Source organism: Pneumocystis murina (assembly GCF_000349005.2).
Source record: "Pneumocystis murina B123 chromosome Unknown supercont1.4, whole genome shotgun sequence".
NCBI lineage: Eukaryota > Fungi > Ascomycota > Pneumocystomycetes > Pneumocystales > Pneumocystaceae > Pneumocystis > Pneumocystis murina.
Window position 1 is genome coordinate 111164 of NW_017802362.1, and position 20216 is coordinate 131379.

Sequence of the window (20216 nt, forward strand, 5' to 3'; positions counted from 1 at the left end):
AAATTGATTATATATGTCTTTTCGAATCAAAAACAACACCATCATCTCGAACCAATAATATATGATTAGGGTCCTGTGGCATAATTTGAGGATGCAAAATACACTGTAAATCGATAAACATAGAACTATCTTCAGCAAAAAAGGTAGAAAATCGAAATGTTTTACATGGCTTTCCGTCAATCCATACAGAGTAAGATTGATTAATGTTTTGACCAATAATTTGAATAATATTCACGGAAAGATATTTAACTTCTTTAATAACTGGTACAAGACCAATTGTAGTAGCATTAGACTTTGGAGATATATAAAAAGAAGATTCAACAGATGCTAAATAAAGATTAATAATAAAGATCTTAATTAGAATTAGATATCTTACATATTCCTACAATATTCCATATAGCATTTTCCATTACAATTTCGGCATTTTCAAAATTATTTTCCAAAGAACTTGACCCGCTTTTATCAATAGATAAATTTTGAGGAAAAATGGATCCCTGAATTGAAGATCTAGTTTTATATGGAGAATTTTGAATTGTATTATTATTCATGCCACTAGTATGATGGCAACCGTATTTCTGCATAAAATCATGATAAGAAAATAATTTATTATATATATTATCTAATAAATCTTTTGAAGGAAGAAAAGTATCAGGTGCTGAATTAGAGCTAGATATATCCCATAAAGATTTTTTATTAGATAGCTTATCATAATCAGAAAGTTTCGTATCTATTTCTTCTTTGTCTATATATCGTGCTGATTGCATAATAATATTCTCGTCTTGATATGTAAGGTATATATCCGGTAAATTGGAGTTTTCGTTATAGACCTGAAATGCTACTTTTTGTAACGAATTAACAGGCTCATCAAGATCAAACATATTTTTATGATCATTTTTCGAGTTTTCTTGTCCTTTAATAACCGTATTTCGGCCATCAACTCGACGAATAATTAATGGAATGGTTATTAATCCTGTTGTTGAACATTGCAAAACAACAGCCTGATTAAAACGAATCAAAGTCATACTTTGATCTATATTTTCACAAGATCCTGGATTAACAAATAAGTCCAGAGACCATATTAGAAAAGGCTCCCAAACTTGAGAAGTTGCAGTCAGAAAGATATTCTCAGGACTTAATTCTAACTGATGATCCCCCAAACCTGATGGAACACTATTAGTTATAGAAGAATTCGAGGATGTCCCAAGAAATCGAATACGATTTGTTTGTGCCTTAGATCGATTAAACAAAGCAATCATGCTTCCATGATAAATTAACACTATAAAATTATCAACACAAAAAAGGAAATATAAATTTCATACTATCATTATTCTTACTACTTGTCTTCTTTTGAGAAGCTTTTGATATTATACATATTGGGGAAGATTGAAACTGAACAAAATTAAATTCCTTATTCTTTTTATGTAATTGTACTTTTAAGCACGCAGAACGTATTTTCTCCTTCCTGTCAGGAACATACATAGATCTAAGGTTGATTTTTCCCCAAACAGGGGTTGTTTTACTAGAACCTGGTTTAAAAATAGTACCATCACTACAATAACAATCCATGGATGAGATATTAAAGCTTTCTTCTACATCCAGCAATAATGAAGTCGCATAAATATCCATAAACGAATACATTCCAAATACATTGGTTCCATACGTGTTTTCTTTTTGATTAGTTCCTGGAAAAGAATTCAAAGGAATATCAGCTAAGCAACCTTCAAACCATTTGGAACCAAGAAGACGAAGACATGGAGGAGGGCAAAGATATCTTTAAAAAAAAATATTAGAAAGAAAAAAGTTATAAAATTTAAAGATACCTTTTCTCAGTACCATAACTTTTCTGTGCTACTTTACTCGTATATATTATAATTGAATACCTATGTTTTTGATAGCCTGAAGGAGTAAGAGAAATATAATCATTAACAATAGACCTAGATCCATATTAAAATCATAATATAACTTAATAAAAATATATAAAAGCCACATACTGTAATATTGATTCAGATAAAGGAATAAAGGATTTAATCAGCGAGCTAATAGGTTTGCCTCGTCTTACAGCCAATGAATCATTCGTTTTCTTAATCGAATGTAACATAATATTATTAGCATCCACTTTAAAACATTTATTACGTTGATCACTAAGATCATGAGGTTGTCTATCAGAAGAATAGTCCCCCTTATCGACCACTCGATTGAAGCAAAGATTTGTGTTATGTTTTTTATATTGAGAATGTAAAGAATGATCATATTGAATATTTGTTAAAGGTGGTAATTCCAATGGACTATTTAAAGATGAATTATACTGCATTGAACCAAACATTTCCGATTGCATATGAAATGATGAGGGAGCATTACCACAAGATTGAGTTGTCATATTATGAACATTAGATGATGTCGTAGGATCATTATCATAAACTTGCATCAAATCGGATGTAAAAAGATTCGGCGCTGACATTTTATACGTCATATATCCATAATCTTTATCAGAAAATGTAGAGCAATCCATAATATTAGAATTATTATAATCAGAAATTAACCCCGGATATTCTGAAAACATCATATGTTGCATCGAAAATTCCGAACAAATAGGAGACTTATCATACGTATATTCTGGATATGCCCATGATGTAGATCCTAATGTCGTAGGCGTAGGCAAGCAATGTAAATAATCAAATGTATCCGATATAGGTAAAGATGAATTTGTTTCTGATTGAGATGCAATCGATTTCGAATACGAAAACATATCTTGATTTCCATAAAGCATAGAATATGGATCTATTGAACTAGGTTTTATATGAGAACAACATATATTCGATGTATCTGAACATAATGACGTATGTTTAATATTTTTATTATTCGATGATGTAGATGACGAATCTGTTGTACTCCCTATAAATACATTCACTGATGTCTGCATAGAATCCTGACGACATGTTTGCATTTTATAATTAGATGGATTATCTCTTGGTGGTGATGGTAGTGCTATTCTGGATATACTAGAAATGTCACGTGGAATATAATCTTTATCATAATCTATTAAAATAGGACTCGATTCTGATATATTTCCGTATGTATCACAAAACCCATGTACATAATTCTTCGTATTCTGGTAATTAGATGTATACATCTTCAAGTATATATATAGACCAAATGTAAAATATAAAAAATATTACACAAAAAATTTCAGAAAAATATCACAACAATCTAATTGAATAGTAATTAATTAGAAAAATCCTTATTCTTAAATATTATAAAAAAATAGTCTTTTGCTTGTCTTATCAAAAAACGAAAATACGTATCTAATTCTTTTTAATATCTTTCCTTATATTAATATAAATAACATTAATAAATATTACATACCTTAAGAAGAACCTTAAAGGCTCTTCTTATTAAACAAACAACTAGAGTCCTACTGACTTTTCATAAGAAAGCGATCTCGCTTTTTTCTTTTGACTTTTCTCTTAACTTGACCTTTTTTTTTAACGGGAGGTGTCCCCATATATCAACTAAAAAAGTATTAGAAGAAAAATATTTTTTTATATATTTTTATTTTTTTTTTATAATAAATACCTTTTATTATTACACTTTTTTAAGGATTTTACTAGTATTTTTATTTATAATTTTATTTATTTTTTTTTTAAAAGAAAATTTACATAAACTTATATATATATTAATAAATCGATAAAACATTAATCGTAATAAAAGTATATAAAAAAATAAAATTAATAATAATTAAATAATAGTTATTTCTATTAATTAAAGATATATTTTATTAATGTAATTTATTTTTTTTATGAATATACTTATAAAAAAAATAATCATTTTTTTTATAAGTATTAAAAAGGAACAATGAAGCTAAAGAATCATAATAGGATTAAACATTCTCCTATTTTTTTAATTAATGAAAAATTTAGTACTAAACTTTTATCTCTATTTTTAACTTTATTTTTTGTCAACTATTTTTTTCTATTTTCTGATTCTCTCATTTTTTAATAACCCTTTCCTTATCTTTATTTTTAATTTTTACTTAAACTTATTTAATCATATTATATACAGACTTAACTTTTTTTCAAATCCGCCACTTTTCTAACCCCAAACCAATCTAAAAAAATAGGAAAAAATAATGTTCCGCTTGTGGAAAAAAAGTTACATTTTTTCCTTATATGGTAATAGAAGAAAAACATAATTTATATTTTTATTTTTTAAAAGAATCTTTGAGTATTATATAATTTTTTTACTATTGAACATATTTATAAAATGATATAATAAATTATTATTTTTTTTTAAAGTAATTATAATATGTTAATTCATATTTTAAAAATATTTAAATAAATCTTACTATTACATCATTTTTTTTTAATAAAGATTAAGATATTTCAAAAAATTAAATTAATCGATAACGGATGCTTAGTGATAATTATTTCTAATAATATTTAAAGAACGTTTTTAAAGCACAAATTAAAGTTGCAAAGTTTATCCCTAACTAAATATTGAAAAAGGGTTAGGGTTTGTGCCTTAGCAGGTTTCGAGTCAAGAATTTACCCCTAACTCGTATTTCAGATTAGGGTTATAACATATCTAAGCGTTATAAGAGTTTATACCTAGCTATCTTTACCTAATATTTAGGTCTTATACCTAGCTACATCTTGAGTCTTCGTATATTTAATTTACGCATCTTTTTAAAGGAATATATTAAACTTGTATTTATTTTAAATATTTTTAAAGATAAATTTATAAAAAAAGCTAAAATACCATAAAATACTTCCGTTTATATTGTGTTTTATTTTTTTTTTTATAAATTTATCTTTAAAAATATACATCTTATGTATATCACATATAAATAGTATAGATTCTATTTATATGTTATTTTATACTTTATATTTAAATGATTCTATAAAAAAATATTTTAATTGAATGTTATCTGATTGAACATTTTTATAAATAAATATAAATCGACATATTTTAGTATATACTTGACTATTATCTCGATACCAGACCAGCTTGTATTGTATAATTTGATGTCTACATTTGGGACATTATTTCGTGTTACAACGTTTTGTTTTATCATTTTTTTCTAATATAATATTGACTTCTTTATAGATATGGAGAATCTCATGGTCAATCAGTAGGATGTATTGTAGATGGTGTACCACCAGGTTTATTTTTGAGTGAAGAAGATATTCAAATTCAATTACGACGTCGCCGTCCAGGTCAGAATACACTTACGACACAGGTATTATGAATATTATAACTTTTAAGAAGACATCTGATTTACATTTTAAAAAGCGTAATGAACAAGATTTAGTGCATCTTCATTCGGGAATTGAAGATGGAATTACATTAGGAACACCAATTGGAATGATTATTTATAATGAAGATTGTCAGCCTAGTGATTACGAAGAGATAAAAAGATTTCCTCGACCTAGCCATGCAGATCTAACATATTTACAAAAATATGGTATAAAATCAAGTACTGGAGGAGGTAGAAGTAGTTCACGAGAAACAATAGGTGGATCGATAGGTAGAATAATATTAAATTATTAATATGAGGGTCTTTAGGTAGAGTTGCAGCAGGAGCAATTGCAGAAAAATATCTTTCTGAAACATATAAAATTGAAATTGTAGCATTTGTTTCATCTATAGGAAAAATTCAGATGGAATGGGACATGAATCAAGAGGATAATGAAGATGATATAGAGTCGCCTATTTCACAAGCATATTTATCATTTTTATCAACAGTTACAAGAGAACAAGTAGATGCATCACTAGTTCGATGCCCAAATATGGTAACGAGTGCAGCAATGATAGCACGTATTGAACGTGCAAAAGAAAATCAAGATTCTATCGGTGGAACAATTACATGTGTTATTCGAAATTTACCAGCAGGATTGGGAGAACCTTGTTTTGATAAATTAGAAGCTAAATTAGCACATGCAATGCTTTCGATTCCATCTACAAAGGGATTTGAAGTGGGATCAGGATTTAAAGGAACACAAGTGCCAGGTTCTAAACATAATGATCCTTATATTATGGACACAAACAATAAATTAAGAACAGTGACAAATAATTCAGGAGGGATTCAGGGTGGAATTTCAAACGGAGAAAACGTCTTTTTTAAAGTTGCCTTTAAATCTCCTGCGAGCATAGGAAAACAACAATTTACTTCTTCTTATGAAGGAACAAATGGTATGCTTTTTATTAAAGGTATAATACTAGTTTTATTTCATTAATTTAAATATTTTTAGGACGTCATGATCCAAATGTTGCATCTCGTGCTGTCCCCATTGTCGAGTGCATGGCTGCATTGGTAATTATGGAGTAAAAAAATACTATAATAATATATAAACTAAACATTAAAAGTGCACTTATGATTCAACTATCTCGACAAACTGCTCGAAGTCTTCTGCCTCCAATAAAAACAAAAATATCATTTTCCTAAGATATCCCGCTATATTGATCCACCAAATGCGTCAATACCTAATCTACAACTTAACTACAATTATTTGATATTAATACTAAAAACATCGATTTTTATCATATTAATAACAGTAATTAAACTTATATATTAATTATTTATAACAAAACATAATATAAAAAAGGGTTAACTTTATAACTTAATATTTTCTTAATTTAATTTAATATAGGATTCAAAATTCATTTATTTCAAAAATATATTCATATTAATATTAGATAAAATCCCTTGATTAATATAACATTTAACTACTTTACATAACAATTTTTCAATTCCGAAAATTATCATTTTTAACACATATAAATATACTTACTCATCAGGATACATTCATTAATCATTTATTTCTTATTTTCTTAAAAAAAGTTCAAATTTTAAATTTACAGGTAAAAAAATATTTGAAATATTCAAAATATAAATATTCCTAATAAATAAATCAGGAACTTCTTTATTGGAAACAAATGCAAGGAACTATAATATCAACCTAAATATCAGAAATATTTTTTTCAAGAAATATAATCCTTATTTTAAAGTTTTTTACAAAAAAATTGACGACGGTAAAAAATCAAGCTACTGGCAGTAAAAAAAAAGATATAAAAAGCAGATAAAATTATTTTTTAAATGATTCTTAGCTGATACAAAACAATAGGAAATACGAGAATCAGTTGACCTTGTTTTTTTAGTATTTTAAATGAATGAACATAATATGATTTCATATCATCATAAGGAAAGAAGTCTTTCGTCTATTTTTCCTTCAATATTCCAAAAAAACACGTCGGATGTCATTGAAGAATGCCATAAAAAGCCAAAGAAAGAATCCTCGTTTTTTTCTTTAGAATCTTTGAACAGTTGTATGAAAAAACAATATTCTTCAAAAGTATTTAATTATAGCAAATGGAGAGAAACACAGGTCTAATTGACGAATATCATTTGAAAGAAATCATTTTAATATGTGGGTAGAATTGGCAAGATGTTAAAGAAACGAATCATATTCTTAAAACAACGAATTTAGTAAGTGGAAGAAAAGTGATCAACAAATATGAAATTATTCGTGAAATTGGGCGAGGAGTCCACGGGAAAGTAAAGCTTGCGCTGGATCTTTCATCAAACGAATATGTTGCTTTAAAAATTATTGAAAGAAATAGTAGGAAACGTCTCGGAAGAAACGAAACATCATCACAAGAGCAAAAAATTCGTAGAGAAATAGCAATTTTGAAAAAATGTATTCATCCTCATGTTGTAAGACTACGTGAGGTTATGGATGATCCTATGAGTAGGAAAATATATCTCGTTCTGGAGTATATGGATGGAGGAGAAGTTATTTGGAGAACATCTGATGATAAGCCAGCTCTTACTATATGGCAAGCTCGGTCTACATTCAGGGATGTTGTACTTGGTCTCGAATATTGTTAGTTTATTATTTTTTAGAATAAAAATAATTGTTTTTAGTACATTATCAAGGAATTATTCATAGAGATATTAAACCTGCTAATCTTCTATGGACTAAAAATCATGTTGTAAAAATCTCCGATTTCGGAGTTTCATATTCTAATACATGTTATGGTTTGTCCGCAGAAGAAAATGAGCTGGAACTTGCAAAAACTGCGGGTACACCTGCGTTTTTTGCTCCAGAATTATGCTATTGCGGTAATAAATATTTTCTACTAGAACAAACATGTTGATGACAATAGATCCATCTAAACGTTGTACTATTACTAAAGCAATTGATATTTGGGCACTAGGGATTACCCTTTATTGTCTTTTATTTGGAAGTTGCCCTTTTACAGCTGATGGAGAATATGAATTGATGAATGTTATTCCGACAAAACCTCTTGAAATTCCATCTACACCGCCTATAGGTGATAAGGCAAAAAATCTTTTAAAAAGATTATTAGAGAAAGACCCAAATGCTCGAATAACTTTAGAAGAAATAAAACGGCATCCTTGGCTTCTAGAAGATATATCTGATCCTGAGAACTGGATAAAAGAGACAGATCCTAGGAACTATCAATTATTGGAGGTCACTCAACAAGAAGTAGATGGCGCTGTTTCTATTGTAGACAAACTTAAACGCAAATTAACAAAACTTACATCTAAATTTTCTCGATTAGCAATTATTACAGGACTAAAAAAACATAATCAGAATATAAGTTCATCTAAAATGCAATCCGAACGTTATAAAGATGTAGGAAAGGAATCGTCTAATCAAAACTTTAATAATTCAAATGTAAAACCAAGTGTATGTATTACTAAGGCAAAATCAGTCCCTACGTCAGCTCATATGAAAAAATTAATATATGAACAATATAATAATACAAATTTATCTTCCTCAGAGCCATCAATAACTCCTTATTCAGAAACTAATATGAAATTTCCCAAAATGACTCGATCAAGAGCATATTCAAATTTAAGTGCACAAACTTTTCCTAGCTTTTCGAAATTCGAAAATTACAATACATATTATATAATGGATGATAATTGTCTTATAGAGAAGTGTAATGTTAGTGACGAGTAACAGGAAACAAAACTAATTGATTCAAAAAATATGCTTAAGTAGAAATATTATTATGATAATCCTTAAATGAAGAGCCTTTTATTAGAAAATAAGTGTATATAATCTTAGATTCTTAATGCAATATAATGATAGAATATTAAAGTATAAATTATATTTTAAAATCAACATATATAGTTTCTATATTTTTAGAAATTTTCATTTAAGACGCCTCATAAATACAATTAAATATTTCATAAAAAACCGATATAATTTAATATATCCATTATTTAATTTATAATAGATTTTATGAAATCATCAAAATATATAATACAAGAAAAATCGAATAATATTGCTTTATAATTATATAAATATCCAGACAATCACTTGTATATGAATTATATCTAGAAAAAATTACAAAGTTTTTATAATACAAAACAAATACTAATTAATGTACTCATGATGACGGTGTTTAATCTGAAATAACCACTTATTTAGTATTTCAAATGTCAAAAGCATAACCATAGATACAGGTACAGTTCGAATAAGATTAGTACCCATACCAGAATAAAACTAATAAATTTTAACTTAATTATAAAGATAAAAAAGTTACACTTTTCCAGCCCTCTTCATAATATATTCGACAAAAAGTATGAAACACCCCCCGATATTGAATCTTTGGAGAATCTTTATGATACATTTGAGTTTGAATACGCGTACGAATAACCTTAATTAAATTAAAAACATATAAATATTATATTATATTACCTCATGAGGATAAGTAATAGAACCAGCAACCATTTTAGATATAACTGAAGCTAAAACAACTTTAAACAACAACGGTTTTTCAAAATCCACAATATCAATGAAAAATACATCTTTAAGAAATTCATATAAAGGAAATTGAATAGCAACATGCGTTACACCAATCAAAGAAGGCACCAACCCTTTATAAAATGAAAAAATACCCTCATTTGTATACATTTTCCTAAAAGCATCAAATGTATTTCGGTAATATATATACGAATGAGAATTCTGACTCATTAATCTTGTTTTAACAATCCAAATAGGATTCGTTAAAATAGAAGAAATAGAACCTGCTGTAATAGCTGATTTCATATTTACAATCAAAGAAGCTTTTTGTATAGCTAAAATTTCTGTTAACTACAATAAAAAATAAAAATAAAATAATTACATTCTGAATTATAAGAACGACCATAAATATCTTTACAACGTTCATATATTGTAAAATAAATACCCCATGTAGGAAAATATCCTGCCATGAGTGGGCCAAGACCTCTATAAAACCCTCGAATCCCCTCCTCAAACCAGATTCTTAAAAGTGTATCTAAGCATTTATAATTAATAATGTTTCAAAAAAATACACAAAACTACTATAAAACCCTTTATATGCTTTCATCTCCCCCCCAACAACATAATTATTTGATCTTAATTGAAGCCTTGTTTTAATTACATCTATTTTTTAAAAAAAATCATTCATTTCTCTTTCAAAAATTATTTTTGTTTTTTTTTTACCCAATGGACAAACAATAATACTAGAAAAAATACCGGACACCGCTCCAGAGACTGCGTTTAACGTTTCGTCTGACGTTCTTCCAATATAATAGTCAATTTCCTCTCTTCCTAACCAATAATATTCCATTTCTATATTTAAACAGTTTTTTTTTCAAGGAAATGACTTTTTTTTCCCAATTTTTTTGAAACACATTCATTTATTTATAACAAATCAGAATTATACATTTAGAAGAACTGATCTCTCTATTTTCTGACAGATATACTTATTTTTTTATTATCACTTGATCGACGAGAGCTGTTTCTAAGATTTTAAAACGATATTGATCAAAAATCTTTTTTTTTAAAATATTATGATAGTCCCTCCAACATTAATTCAACCTCTATTGAAATACAAGTCTTTGACAACTTTTCTAAAGCCTATTGCAGAAGCCTATATAAGTCTTGCAGGATATAGAAAACTCGGATTACGGTTAAAACCTTTTCTGATATAAAAACAATTTAATAGACAACATTAGATATGAAGACCTTTTGCCAGAAGAAAATGATGCTATGGAAACAGCTTTAAAGCGACTACCGAAGTCAGAAGCGTATGATCGTGTGTATCGACTACGTGTTGCTTTGCAATGTTCATTAACACATACACTTTTACCTAAAAGCCAGTGGGTTAAAGCAGAAGAAGTCATTAGAATCACTTGAAAAATTATGTATATTGATTGTATTTTTAGGATACGAGATATATCAGTACGGTTTTAAAAGAAGTAGTGGCAGAAATGAATGAACGAAATGAATTAGATACCCTAATGTTGGAAAAAAATCCTAAAGATTAAACTGACTATAAAGATGTTTTAACAACGTTTGTAAATGAATTCATTATCACTTTGTTTTTTTTTTTCTTTAATAGATTTTTTTTGATACTTGATATATATATCAGCACATAAAAAATGCCTTTTAAGAAAAATCAGTATTTTTTGAGAGAAGAAACATGATTTTCTTGTGTAAAAGTTGTATTTGTTATACGCTATATTGTTAATTAGTTTCAATAAAAATAATACTTACCCAGATAAACCAAGATGCAATTGATCGATATGGTCTCCAAGGCTCAGCCATTTGTATCATTTCTTCATGGCTCATATATTTCCATTTACCTTTATTTGGCTTGGATATATTTTTCCCCTTCATTAAAGCCATACCTCTTTGAATTCCTAAATCACCAGTACTTAAAATATCCGTTCTTTTTAAAGAAAATAAAAGAAACATTTCAGCTGACCATAAACCAATGCCTTTAATAGCAATTAAACGTTCAATTATATCTTCATCTGAAGAATTTATAAAAAAACTAGGAGAAATTTTTCCAGAAAGAAAGCTATCTGCCAATAATTTTAAATATTCTATTTTTCTTGAAGAACATCCAATTAAACGTAAATCTTCAGATGATATATCATATACTTCTTGAGGTGTTGGGAAAACTTTAGAAATAGATAATTGAGATAAAGATAATTTATCATCTTGAGATGTATCTAAATAATTTGAAAAAAATAATCTTAGAAACCTTCGATAAATAGATGCTGATGAATGTTTACTCAATTGTTGACTTAAAATAATAATACAAAGAGATTGAAACGGATTTATATTTTCCATAAGGCCTTCTGGTGAAAATGGTAAACATGAAAAACATTCTGATAAAATCTGAAATCGAGGATTAGCTTTTATAAGATGTTCAAGAGCTTTCGATAATAATGTTGAATATTCTTCTGAAAATATAGGATTTAAAATCATACCACAATCCGAGATTTTCCATTGTATAATATCTAGTTTTTTATGTTTTTTTTCGACTTTTAATAACTTATTATTTATTCTTTTCATTTTCAATAACGTATTATTATCATTAAAAGTATATTTTTAAACATAAAAAAAGAGAAGCAGGAGTTCTCATTAAAATAAGAAGTATAACATCTTTTTCATCTTGTTAATAATCAAAGTGTTTTTTATTTCAAAATTTAATATTAAAATATATCATCGCTTGATTGTTGAATCACGTGATTATATATATTATTTTTAAACAAATAATGAATTAATTCCTTACCTATTCATTTCTAAAATGCCTGTTTTATCTATTTAAAAGCCATTACATATATATTATATCTTTTTTATTTTTTTATACTCAATAAAAAAATAAGCATATTTCTTTTAAAATTTTAACAATTCTTCATACACATTTTAACAAAAATATCTCATTACTTCTATTATTAATTATTTATATTCTTTAATCGCTATATTTAAAATATTCAAAATTATCAAAATAATACATTAACAATTTTTAAACTCAAAATAAGAACATACAAATAAAACAAATAAACATATTTTATTTTCAAAAAAACTAAGACAATTTTTATATAAAATATATATTCAATTTATCTATAACAATAAAAAATACACAAAATCCATTATTTATTAAATCTTGATGATTTATAATTATTATGTATAAAATTTTGCTTAAAATTCATATATAATATTTCCCAATTTTTACTTATAAAAATATTTCATACTTTTATCGATCTCTATCTTATCTAAAATACTACATTTTCATTGGTGTATTTATCATTTAAGCTTATTCGAATTATATGCGCATATAACGCAAGGAATATAAAATTAACTTATCGTCTCCAATTATTATAAAAAGTACAATTACTTAAGAAACAAAATAAAATTAAAAAAAACGCATTTTCTTTTGGAAATCTTGAAATATTAAAGAATTTTTAGAAATAAATAGAAATATTTAATAAAAATTCACCAGGAGTGATTTTTCAGGATATATATATGCATTATGCTTATGGAATTATTAATTTTATGGTTTTACATAATTTCTTTTGTTCTTGGTAAGTTAGTAATTTTTTATGTTTTAATGATATATATGCGCTTAATATGTATTTAATATACGCAGATATACGCAATTTTATGCAGATATATGCATGATTTAAAGAATTTTTGTGATGGATAGACTAACAATATTATAGCAGAAAAATGCGATGAGGATATTAATGTGAAATCGCAAACAGATCTTGACCGTATCTCTGAATGCACAGTATTTGAAGGCAGTATTTATGTTACATCTTCTATTCCTCTAATTGATCTTGGCAATCTTGAACACATACTAGGAGATCTCGTTATCTATGAAAATGATGATATTTTATTATTTAAAGTAATATTTTAAGAATATTATAAGAATAATTTATTATTAGGCCTTTAATCTCGTTAGCGTACAAGGAAAATTAGTGTTTAAAAAATTAACAGCGCTTGAAAAAATAGAATTACCAGCACTTAGTTCTGCAGATACTATGATTCTATTTCAATGCGCACAGCTCCAAACCCTCAATTTAAATACAGGAATAAGTCGTCTTAATCATATTACAGTTTCAGATACATCATTACGCAATATATCAGGATTTTTAATGAAATCTCTTATTTCTTTAAATATTAGTAAAGACTAAGATATTTTTTTTATTTCATTTACTATTTATAGATAATAATAATTATCTTAGCACTTTTAACATGTCGAATCTAGTTACAATCGGAGATAAGTTTTCCTTTATGCAAAATGGTTTAGTCCAAAATAATTACGGAATCCCTATTTCTTTGCCTTCTTTAGAAAGCAGTGGTGGACTGTTTTTACAAAGTGTTTCTTCTGTAGAACTAGAACAATTAAAAAATATTACAGGAGATTTCGGATTATCTCTAAGCACATTAAGCAATCTTACTCTAGAATCATTATCTTTTATTCAAGGATCATTATCTATTTATAATAACACTGTATTAACTAGTCTTGAATTTCCAAATCTAATTTCCGTAAATAATATTCTAAGCTATTATTGATTTAATCTAATTTTTTTAGATCGGAGGGACTTTTCTAATTTCTGATAATCCAAATTTACATGTTATCTCAGGATTTGATAAAGTCCGATATATTGGCGGTTCGATTCATTGGACAGGATTTTTAAAAAGTATTTCTTTATCCAGTATCACTGACATAAAAGGCACAGTAAAAATTTTATCAAGCACTCATATTTCATGTCCAGCGTTTACTAAATCACGCGGTATATTGCTATTTATTTTAATCAATATTAACTTTTATATTTCTTAGCTATTATTCAAGGAGCTAATCCAGTATGTAAAAGTTCCATAAGTTCTGATTCTGGCGGTGCTTCCAGTAATAGAAAAAATGGTTCTTATAGTAGTAAAAAGAATGGGTTTATGTTTATTGGAGGTGATTTCATTTAATATGATTTGATAGTTTTTAAATCCTTAAAGGTACATATTTTTTCACTGCATTTCAAATCCTTTGCACTATTATAATTTTGCATTCAATAATCTAGCGAATTATTTATTTACGAAGCATTCCCTCAACAAATACGATTCAATTTAAACACAAATTTTAATAATTATATTTTAATTGCCATTTTTTTGAAAAGTCCAATAGGAAAGCTCTTTTTCGGTCTTCATAATTTTAAATTCATTGATATTTATAATTGCACATATAGATCTTTTTACGACAAATATTGGCTACAGTCATTTATTTCAAAAAAACAGCCTAAAAAAGTAAATTTAATAAAAATATAAATTCTTTAACGATATAAATTAAATTTATGTATGTTAAATAAATGTTCTATTTTGTTGAAAATAAATAAAAACCGTATATCTAAATTATATGTAGAAATTACAAAAATAGTTGATATGTAATTGCATCATATTATTAACTGTAACATGTTTTAAATATTTATAAAACTAAATTTAAATTCCAAGATTTCAAAATACTAAAACATTATAATTATTTCAAAATTATAAATAAAAAAGTTTATAAATAAATACAAAATAATTTCAACAGATCAACATAATAGTTAAAATAATAAAATAATCTAAAAACCTTACATTATAATTCAATTTTCATGCATTTTAATATACAAATCATAAACATTAAAGAAATATAGAAATAAATCCTAATATAAAAATATTATATATTAATATATTTGTATCACAATTATTTAAAGCAAATTGAAAATTTAATGTTTTCTATAATATTAATATAATTAATTATTTATAAACACTGCACTCTTATTTTTCTCAAGTCATCCCAGTTTTAATAAAAGCTTCAAAGCTAGCTTAGATTATATGGATATAGATCTATCTTTTGCATATTCAATATACCATTTCCCAAATACTTTCCAATGAAACATAACAATTTTAGTCAATTTTTCAATAACCATGTCAGCATGCATATTATATAATTCCCGTTGAACATTAGGCGCCAATATGTTTGGATTTGAAAAACATAATGATTTAAACATTTTATCACCAATTGATTTAAGAATACGACTTTCAACTAGACGGTACAATGAAGACATAGGAAAAAGATGTTTATATAGCCAATTTTCTATAATACCAAACTCCTTTAATTTTAAAATATTATTTGAAGAGATTAATTTTGTTTTATTAGCATATTTAGCAATTCGATTTGTAATAGATGAAATATTGTTAACCCATTTATTTTCTCCATATTCACTATCTACAATAAGCCACAATTCTTGTTTAAACTCTAATATATCATCTTTTGAAACTTCAATAGTTTGCTTCTTAAAAAGCTGCCAAAAAAGAAGAATAATTAATTGAAAAGAAACAATATCACGAATATTATAACGAAGCGACATAAGACGGGGCATATCAAATACAAATGTTGAGGGGAAATTAAACAACGAAACATATGCAATAGATGCCATAATACCTAAATAATAAGACTAAATATGAAAAATATAATAATAATACCATTAACAAATGCTTTTCGGTAATCAAAATCCCTTAAGTCAGATGTTATAAGAGAATCATGAAAATAACAATACCAAGACAAAGCATCATCAATATCAATGCTACCCCAACTAATTCTATCAATAAACCATTTTTGCTCAAATTCCACAGCAGTTTCCAAAAAATATAATCTTAATACTCGAAGTTGATGATTAGCAACATCCTATTACAAACTTAAAATTTGATTTAAAATTTCAGATGTAATACATACAAGTTTCATCATTTCGAGAATATCAAAGCCCATTCTAAGTCCATCAACAAATTTTAAAAGATCATTAATTTTAAATCCTAATTTAACTTTTTGAACCATTTTATCCAACAACACATCCCTTACAGGAGCACAATGCTGCTTCAAAATACAAGCAAGATGTTCAATAAATTTTTCAACATCAAATAAGTTATGAAGGAGTTCTTGAACTATAAGATCTGGATCCAAGATCTCAATAATATACTCTCTGCTAGAAGATGGCAAAAGATTAAGTAAAATATCTTCCAATTCAAGAAATAAAACAAAAATTCTAGTAACACAAGGATATTTATGACAAATATTTGAACCATTCATCTGTTTGACCTGAAATAAGCGAACCTGTTCAATTTCCTTGAGCAAACATTCCCAATATCTACTTGCAAGAAAACGTTTTCTTTTACCACTTTCTCCATCAAGATTAGGTCGAAACTGAAGATTTGGTTCATGAACAATATCATGACGAAACTGGACATTTTTAAAAATCTCATGAAGTTCAAGTTTTCGCAAGATAGTCTGAGTAACAGGTGGGCTAATATATGAATTAAACATAGAATAATCGGCTGCAGAAAAAAATATAGGAATCTTCAAAGAAACAGAGCCATGAGGACCCATCTCCAATGAATCCTGTAATAATATTGGAATAAATTTAGAATCCATCGTAGAATTATGTTTATTTAATAGGTATGATAAAGATGACTCTGCCAGTAACCATGAATGAGAAATTTTATTATATTCTTTCAAAATATAAAATTTGTCTCGAAATATATGAAAATTAGACATTTGAGAAAATTCACAAAAAGCATCTGAATTTCGAAGTCTTTTATGACCTGAACAGATAATATTCTGAGAAATATCAAAAACATCATTACTTCGTTTACTTGATAAAACTGGTGATAAACATTTCATTTTATACCAATAAACCCTATTTTCTAAATATAAAGAACTATCTAAAAACCATTCATATTTCTCTTTTTCCAACACAAATATAAGCTGCTCTATTAAAACTGTTACTTTCACTACAAGTATTCCTTTCAAAAATACCCTTCAATACCTTCGAAATATTAAATAAACAACGATTTTGTAATCTCCCAATCGACACCTTGTTTTTAATATTCTTTATTTTTGAACATTTTTTACAATGATCACAAGATGCTGATGATGTTATAGCCATTTTATACTTAAAATATAGACAATATATAAAGCCCATTTTCCTAAAATTATCTAAAAAAATAAACATACAAATAAGTTCTTTTTACATTATACAGAAAATTCACTTTCAACTTATACATTTTTAATAACATAAAAATAACCGTTTATCTATTCTTTCATTAATCTTATTTTTATTCAATAACTTGGATTATTTATAAAAAAAAGAAACCAGTTTAACACGATCATCCATGTTATTTAGTAAACTAACGTTAATAATAATTTATTTAACGTTTCTATCCTGAATTCTATATACTTTTAAAGTAATTTCTAAAATAAAAGCTTTTTTTAGAAAAAAACAGAAGACCCTCTTAACTTTTGATAACCATCCTAGTTAAAATTATATTGGATAGTTAAGGGTTAAGTTCCCTAAAATTGTTTCAGGCCATTCTGCTTCAAAACCCAAGCTTTTATGTTTTTAGATGAATATCTTTATAAAAGAAAGAGATAGTATTAAACAAAATCAACCAATTCTATTCAATTACTCAATCAAATACATTATGTTTTTTATAGAAGCAAAGTTAAAAAAGCCGAAGACTTAAGACAACGTTCCAGAACGATCTGTCAAAGTCTTAGCCTCTGATTTTTACTTCTCCTCCACATTTAATACAATCAATCGTGGAATTGCCATTCACTCTACTTTTCATCTCCCTAAATTCTGAACGTAAAGGAATATGCCGACAATTTTTATTCAAACAACGAACGCCTATCTTCTTATACCTATAATGAATTAATAAAATTGTTTAAACAAAAAAAATAATTAACCACCTTAAACCACAACTATTACATAGTAATCCCGTATTTCCGTACCAGCTTGGTCTCCAACAAGGTGTGCTAGAAGATCCACAGGATATACAACGCCGTTCAGGAGTAGCAGCCTGCCCCACTATATTCGAAACAGAATTTGACGGTGTAACAGGAGATGGTTGAAAATCAGGAACTTTAATAACAGAGGTTTTAGAAGCAACTGATCGAGAACGAAGCTTAGGGGACGCCGTTATTGTTTGTTTATTGGTTTTCTTAAAAACCCGACAAGAATTACGATGTCTGAGGCTCATCTGTTTTTGCAAATTATTCCTCCAAAATTCCAAATCTGTATCCGGATACGCAGAAGAAACGCCCAACGAAACATGATAAATAAAAGGCGACTTTAATTTTTTACGTCCAGATTCATTATTTGTAGTATTTGCTAAATAAGAATTAATCATAATAAATAGAAATGATAAAAAAATCATACCTGGTCTTTTTTCATTGTCCTTTACGATACATTGAAGCCGTTTACTGGCCAATATAATTGCACCAGATGCCCGCTTAGTATCCTCTTCAAACTCAAATAAATCACTCGGCAATTTAGATCGTTTTTGCCGTTCATGATCGATAATTTGACCAAGCAAACATGGAAATGAACTCACATTGCAAGATAAGGAGCCAGAAGAATAAGAATATGATGATGACTTAAAAACCGATTCATTACTATGGTCACTACTGGAAGAAATGCTTGATGTTGGTGATAATTGACGCACATCTCTTCTATTAAAAGGCCATAAAAACCGGAATTTAAAAATAACGCCAGGATCCGTATCATCCATATAATCACACATCATATCTGAGTTATATTTAGTTTGTGCAGATCTTAAGGGTGACGATTGTTTTCGAGTATGAAAACGCAATGAAGATTGATCAACTCTAATATCTGGCGTACACATCCCGTTTTTTCCTAAGAAAAAACAACCACAAACCAATGCTTTTATTTTTATATGTTAAAAACCAAATAATTCGATTTTGTCTTTAAAAATATAACCCTTCAAATACAAACAAGGCAAAAACTTATTAAAACTCAACAAAAAATATTCCGGAAACAATAATTCTTCTCAATCTACTCTCTATTTGTAGCAATCCAAATTTACAAACACTTCAAATGTCTTTCACTGTTACGTACAAGCCATTAACATTCACTGCCCAATCATACCTAATGTACTGTTGTCACTTCCAAAACTAGCCTTTTCTCCGTCAACTTGCACTCATCATACAAATCCTAATCCTCATATAATCCTTTTCCCTGCCAGGATCTGCTTGTCCTTTCAATAAAGAGCTTCATACTATTTCCACACCAAGTGCCCCATTAACTCCTCATTTCACTAAACCCTCATACTAACCCTTATAAAGACTACTCCCACTACTTTTTGATTAATATTGTCCGTGCATGACTGGCAGGGTTCCTTTTATAACTGCCAACCAGCTATTAAAATTATTGTTTCGGAGTTTAAAAATATCGATTCTGATTGACCCGAACTTATTTAAAGAAAAGGTATCCTTGTTCTATTATATATATATATAATAGAACGCATATAGTTCGGTTTTTGGAGGAATATACTATTTATTCTTTATGAATGTTAATTTTTATGATTCAA

At 27.2% G+C, this 20216-nt stretch overlaps 9 protein-coding genes across 9 annotated transcripts; 4 read left to right on the plus strand and 5 right to left on the minus strand.

Moving 5' to 3' along the window:
* Positions 1–7: 7 nt before the first annotated feature.
* Positions 8–3130, minus strand: PNEG_01429 (hypothetical protein; the record flags this gene model as incomplete). Its single annotated transcript, XM_007875178.1, has 5 exons — positions 8–327; positions 377–1276; positions 1320–1771; positions 1821–1934; positions 1992–3130. 5 exons carry the CDS (start codon positions 3128–3130, stop codon positions 8–10), a joined length of 2925 nt encoding a protein of 974 aa, XP_007873369.1.
* Positions 3131–5004: 1874 nt separating this feature from the next.
* Positions 5005–6483, plus strand: PNEG_01430 (chorismate synthase). The gene is made up of 6 exons (XM_007875179.1): positions 5005–5056; positions 5104–5236; positions 5290–5512; positions 5563–6207; positions 6249–6321; positions 6364–6483. Exons 1-6 carry the CDS (start codon positions 5022–5024, stop codon positions 6440–6442), a joined length of 1188 nt encoding a protein of 395 aa, XP_007873370.1. The 5' UTR covers positions 5005–5021; the 3' UTR covers positions 6443–6483.
* Positions 6484–7132: 649 nt separating this feature from the next.
* Positions 7133–9056, plus strand: PNEG_01431 (hypothetical protein). The gene is made up of 4 exons (XM_007875180.1): positions 7133–7382; positions 7433–7880; positions 7922–8119; positions 8164–9056. Exons 1-4 carry the CDS (start codon positions 7164–7166, stop codon positions 8985–8987), a joined length of 1689 nt encoding a protein of 562 aa, XP_007873371.1. The 5' UTR covers positions 7133–7163; the 3' UTR covers positions 8988–9056.
* Positions 9057–9194: 138 nt separating this feature from the next.
* On the minus strand, positions 9195–10745 carry PNEG_01432 (hypothetical protein). Its single transcript, XM_007875181.1, has 6 exons — positions 10359–10745; positions 10159–10311; positions 9732–10111; positions 9577–9690; positions 9409–9536; positions 9195–9367 (listed from the first exon to the last, which is right to left on the minus strand). Coding segments are annotated over exons 1-6 (801 nt in total). The 5' UTR covers positions 10384–10745; the 3' UTR covers positions 9195–9366.
* An 80-nt stretch (positions 10746–10825) lies between these two features.
* Positions 10826–11326, plus strand: PNEG_01433 (hypothetical protein; the record flags this gene model as incomplete). The annotated part of the gene is made up of 3 exons (XM_007875182.1): positions 10826–10968; positions 11015–11177; positions 11225–11326. Exons 1-3 carry the CDS (start codon positions 10850–10852, stop codon positions 11324–11326), a joined length of 384 nt encoding a protein of 127 aa, XP_007873373.1. The 5' UTR covers positions 10826–10849.
* Positions 11327–11378: 52 nt separating this feature from the next.
* Positions 11379–12454, minus strand: PNEG_01434 (hypothetical protein). Its single transcript, XM_007875183.1, has 2 exons — positions 11556–12454; positions 11379–11517 (listed from the first exon to the last, which is right to left on the minus strand). Exons 1-2 carry the CDS (start codon positions 12360–12362, stop codon positions 11458–11460), a joined length of 867 nt encoding a protein of 288 aa, XP_007873374.1. The 5' UTR covers positions 12363–12454; the 3' UTR covers positions 11379–11457.
* Positions 12455–13323: 869 nt separating this feature from the next.
* Positions 13324–14912, plus strand: PNEG_01435 (hypothetical protein; the record flags this gene model as incomplete). Its single annotated transcript, XM_007875184.1, has 7 exons — positions 13324–13375; positions 13514–13698; positions 13739–13976; positions 14020–14342; positions 14389–14590; positions 14638–14760; positions 14805–14912. 7 exons carry the CDS (start codon positions 13324–13326, stop codon positions 14867–14869), a joined length of 1188 nt encoding a protein of 395 aa, XP_007873375.1. The 3' UTR covers positions 14870–14912.
* A 626-nt stretch (positions 14913–15538) lies between these two features.
* On the minus strand, positions 15539–17892 carry PNEG_01436 (hypothetical protein). The gene is made up of 4 exons (XM_007875185.1): positions 17856–17892; positions 16564–17810; positions 16314–16515; positions 15539–16272 (listed from the first exon to the last, which is right to left on the minus strand). Exons 2-4 carry the CDS (start codon positions 17503–17505, stop codon positions 15659–15661), a joined length of 1758 nt encoding a protein of 585 aa, XP_007873376.1. The 5' UTR covers positions 17506–17810; positions 17856–17892; the 3' UTR covers positions 15539–15658.
* Positions 17893–18377: 485 nt separating this feature from the next.
* On the minus strand, positions 18378–19633 carry PNEG_01437 (hypothetical protein; the record flags this gene model as incomplete). Its single annotated transcript, XM_007875186.1, has 3 exons — positions 19043–19633; positions 18574–18994; positions 18378–18525 (listed from the first exon to the last, which is right to left on the minus strand). Exons 1-3 carry the CDS (start codon positions 19509–19511, stop codon positions 18378–18380), a joined length of 1038 nt encoding a protein of 345 aa, XP_007873377.1. The 5' UTR covers positions 19512–19633.
* Positions 19634–20216: the final 583 nt, after the last annotated feature.

Excerpts from the sequence above, each read along its gene's own strand:
- PNEG_01430 (XM_007875179.1), top strand. The coding sequence starts at position 5,022 with ATGTCTACATTTGGGACATTATTTCGTGTTACAAC. Across the intron at positions 5,057-5,103 it reads ACATTATTTCGTGTTACAAC|ATATGGAGAATCTCATGGTC; the intron begins GTTTTGTTTTAT and ends ACTTCTTTATAG. Across the intron at positions 6,208-6,248 it reads TGGTATGCTTTTTATTAAAG|GACGTCATGATCCAAATGTT; the intron begins GTATAATACTAG and ends AAATATTTTTAG.
- PNEG_01431 (XM_007875180.1), top strand. The coding sequence starts at position 7,164 with ATGAATGAACATAATATGATTTCATATCATCATAAGGAAAGAAGTCTT. Across the intron at positions 7,881-7,921 it reads TGTACTTGGTCTCGAATATT|TACATTATCAAGGAATTATT; the intron begins GTTAGTTTATTA and ends AATTGTTTTTAG. Across the intron at positions 8,120-8,163 it reads TCCAGAATTATGCTATTGCG|ATCCATCTAAACGTTGTACT; the intron begins GTAATAAATATT and ends TGATGACAATAG.
- PNEG_01432 (XM_007875181.1), bottom strand. The coding sequence starts at position 10,383 with ATGAAAGCATATAAAGGGTTTTATA. Across the intron at positions 10,312-10,358 it reads AGCATATAAAGGGTTTTATA|ATACACTTTTAAGAATCTGG; the intron begins GTAGTTTTGTGT and ends ATAAATGCTTAG. Across the intron at positions 10,112-10,158 it reads TCGTTCTTATAATTCAGAAT|CTATACAAAAAGCTTCTTTG; the intron begins GTAATTATTTTA and ends CAGAAATTTTAG.
- PNEG_01434 (XM_007875183.1), bottom strand. The coding sequence starts at position 12,362 with ATGAAAAGAATAAATAATAAGTTATTAAAAGTCGAAAAAAAACATAAA. Across the intron at positions 11,518-11,555 it reads TTGCATCTTGGTTTATCTGG|CGTATAACAAATACAACTTT; the intron begins GTAAGTATTATT and ends TTAACAATATAG.
- PNEG_01436 (XM_007875185.1), bottom strand. The coding sequence starts at position 17,505 with ATGAAATGTTTATCACCAGTTTTATCAAGTAAACGAAGTAATGATGTT. Across the intron at positions 16,516-16,563 it reads TTCTCGAAATGATGAAACTT|GATGTTGCTAATCATCAACT; the intron begins GTATGTATTACA and ends AGTTTGTAATAG. Across the intron at positions 16,273-16,313 it reads CCGAAAAGCATTTGTTAATG|GTATTATGGCATCTATTGCA; the intron begins GTATTATTATTA and ends CTTATTATTTAG.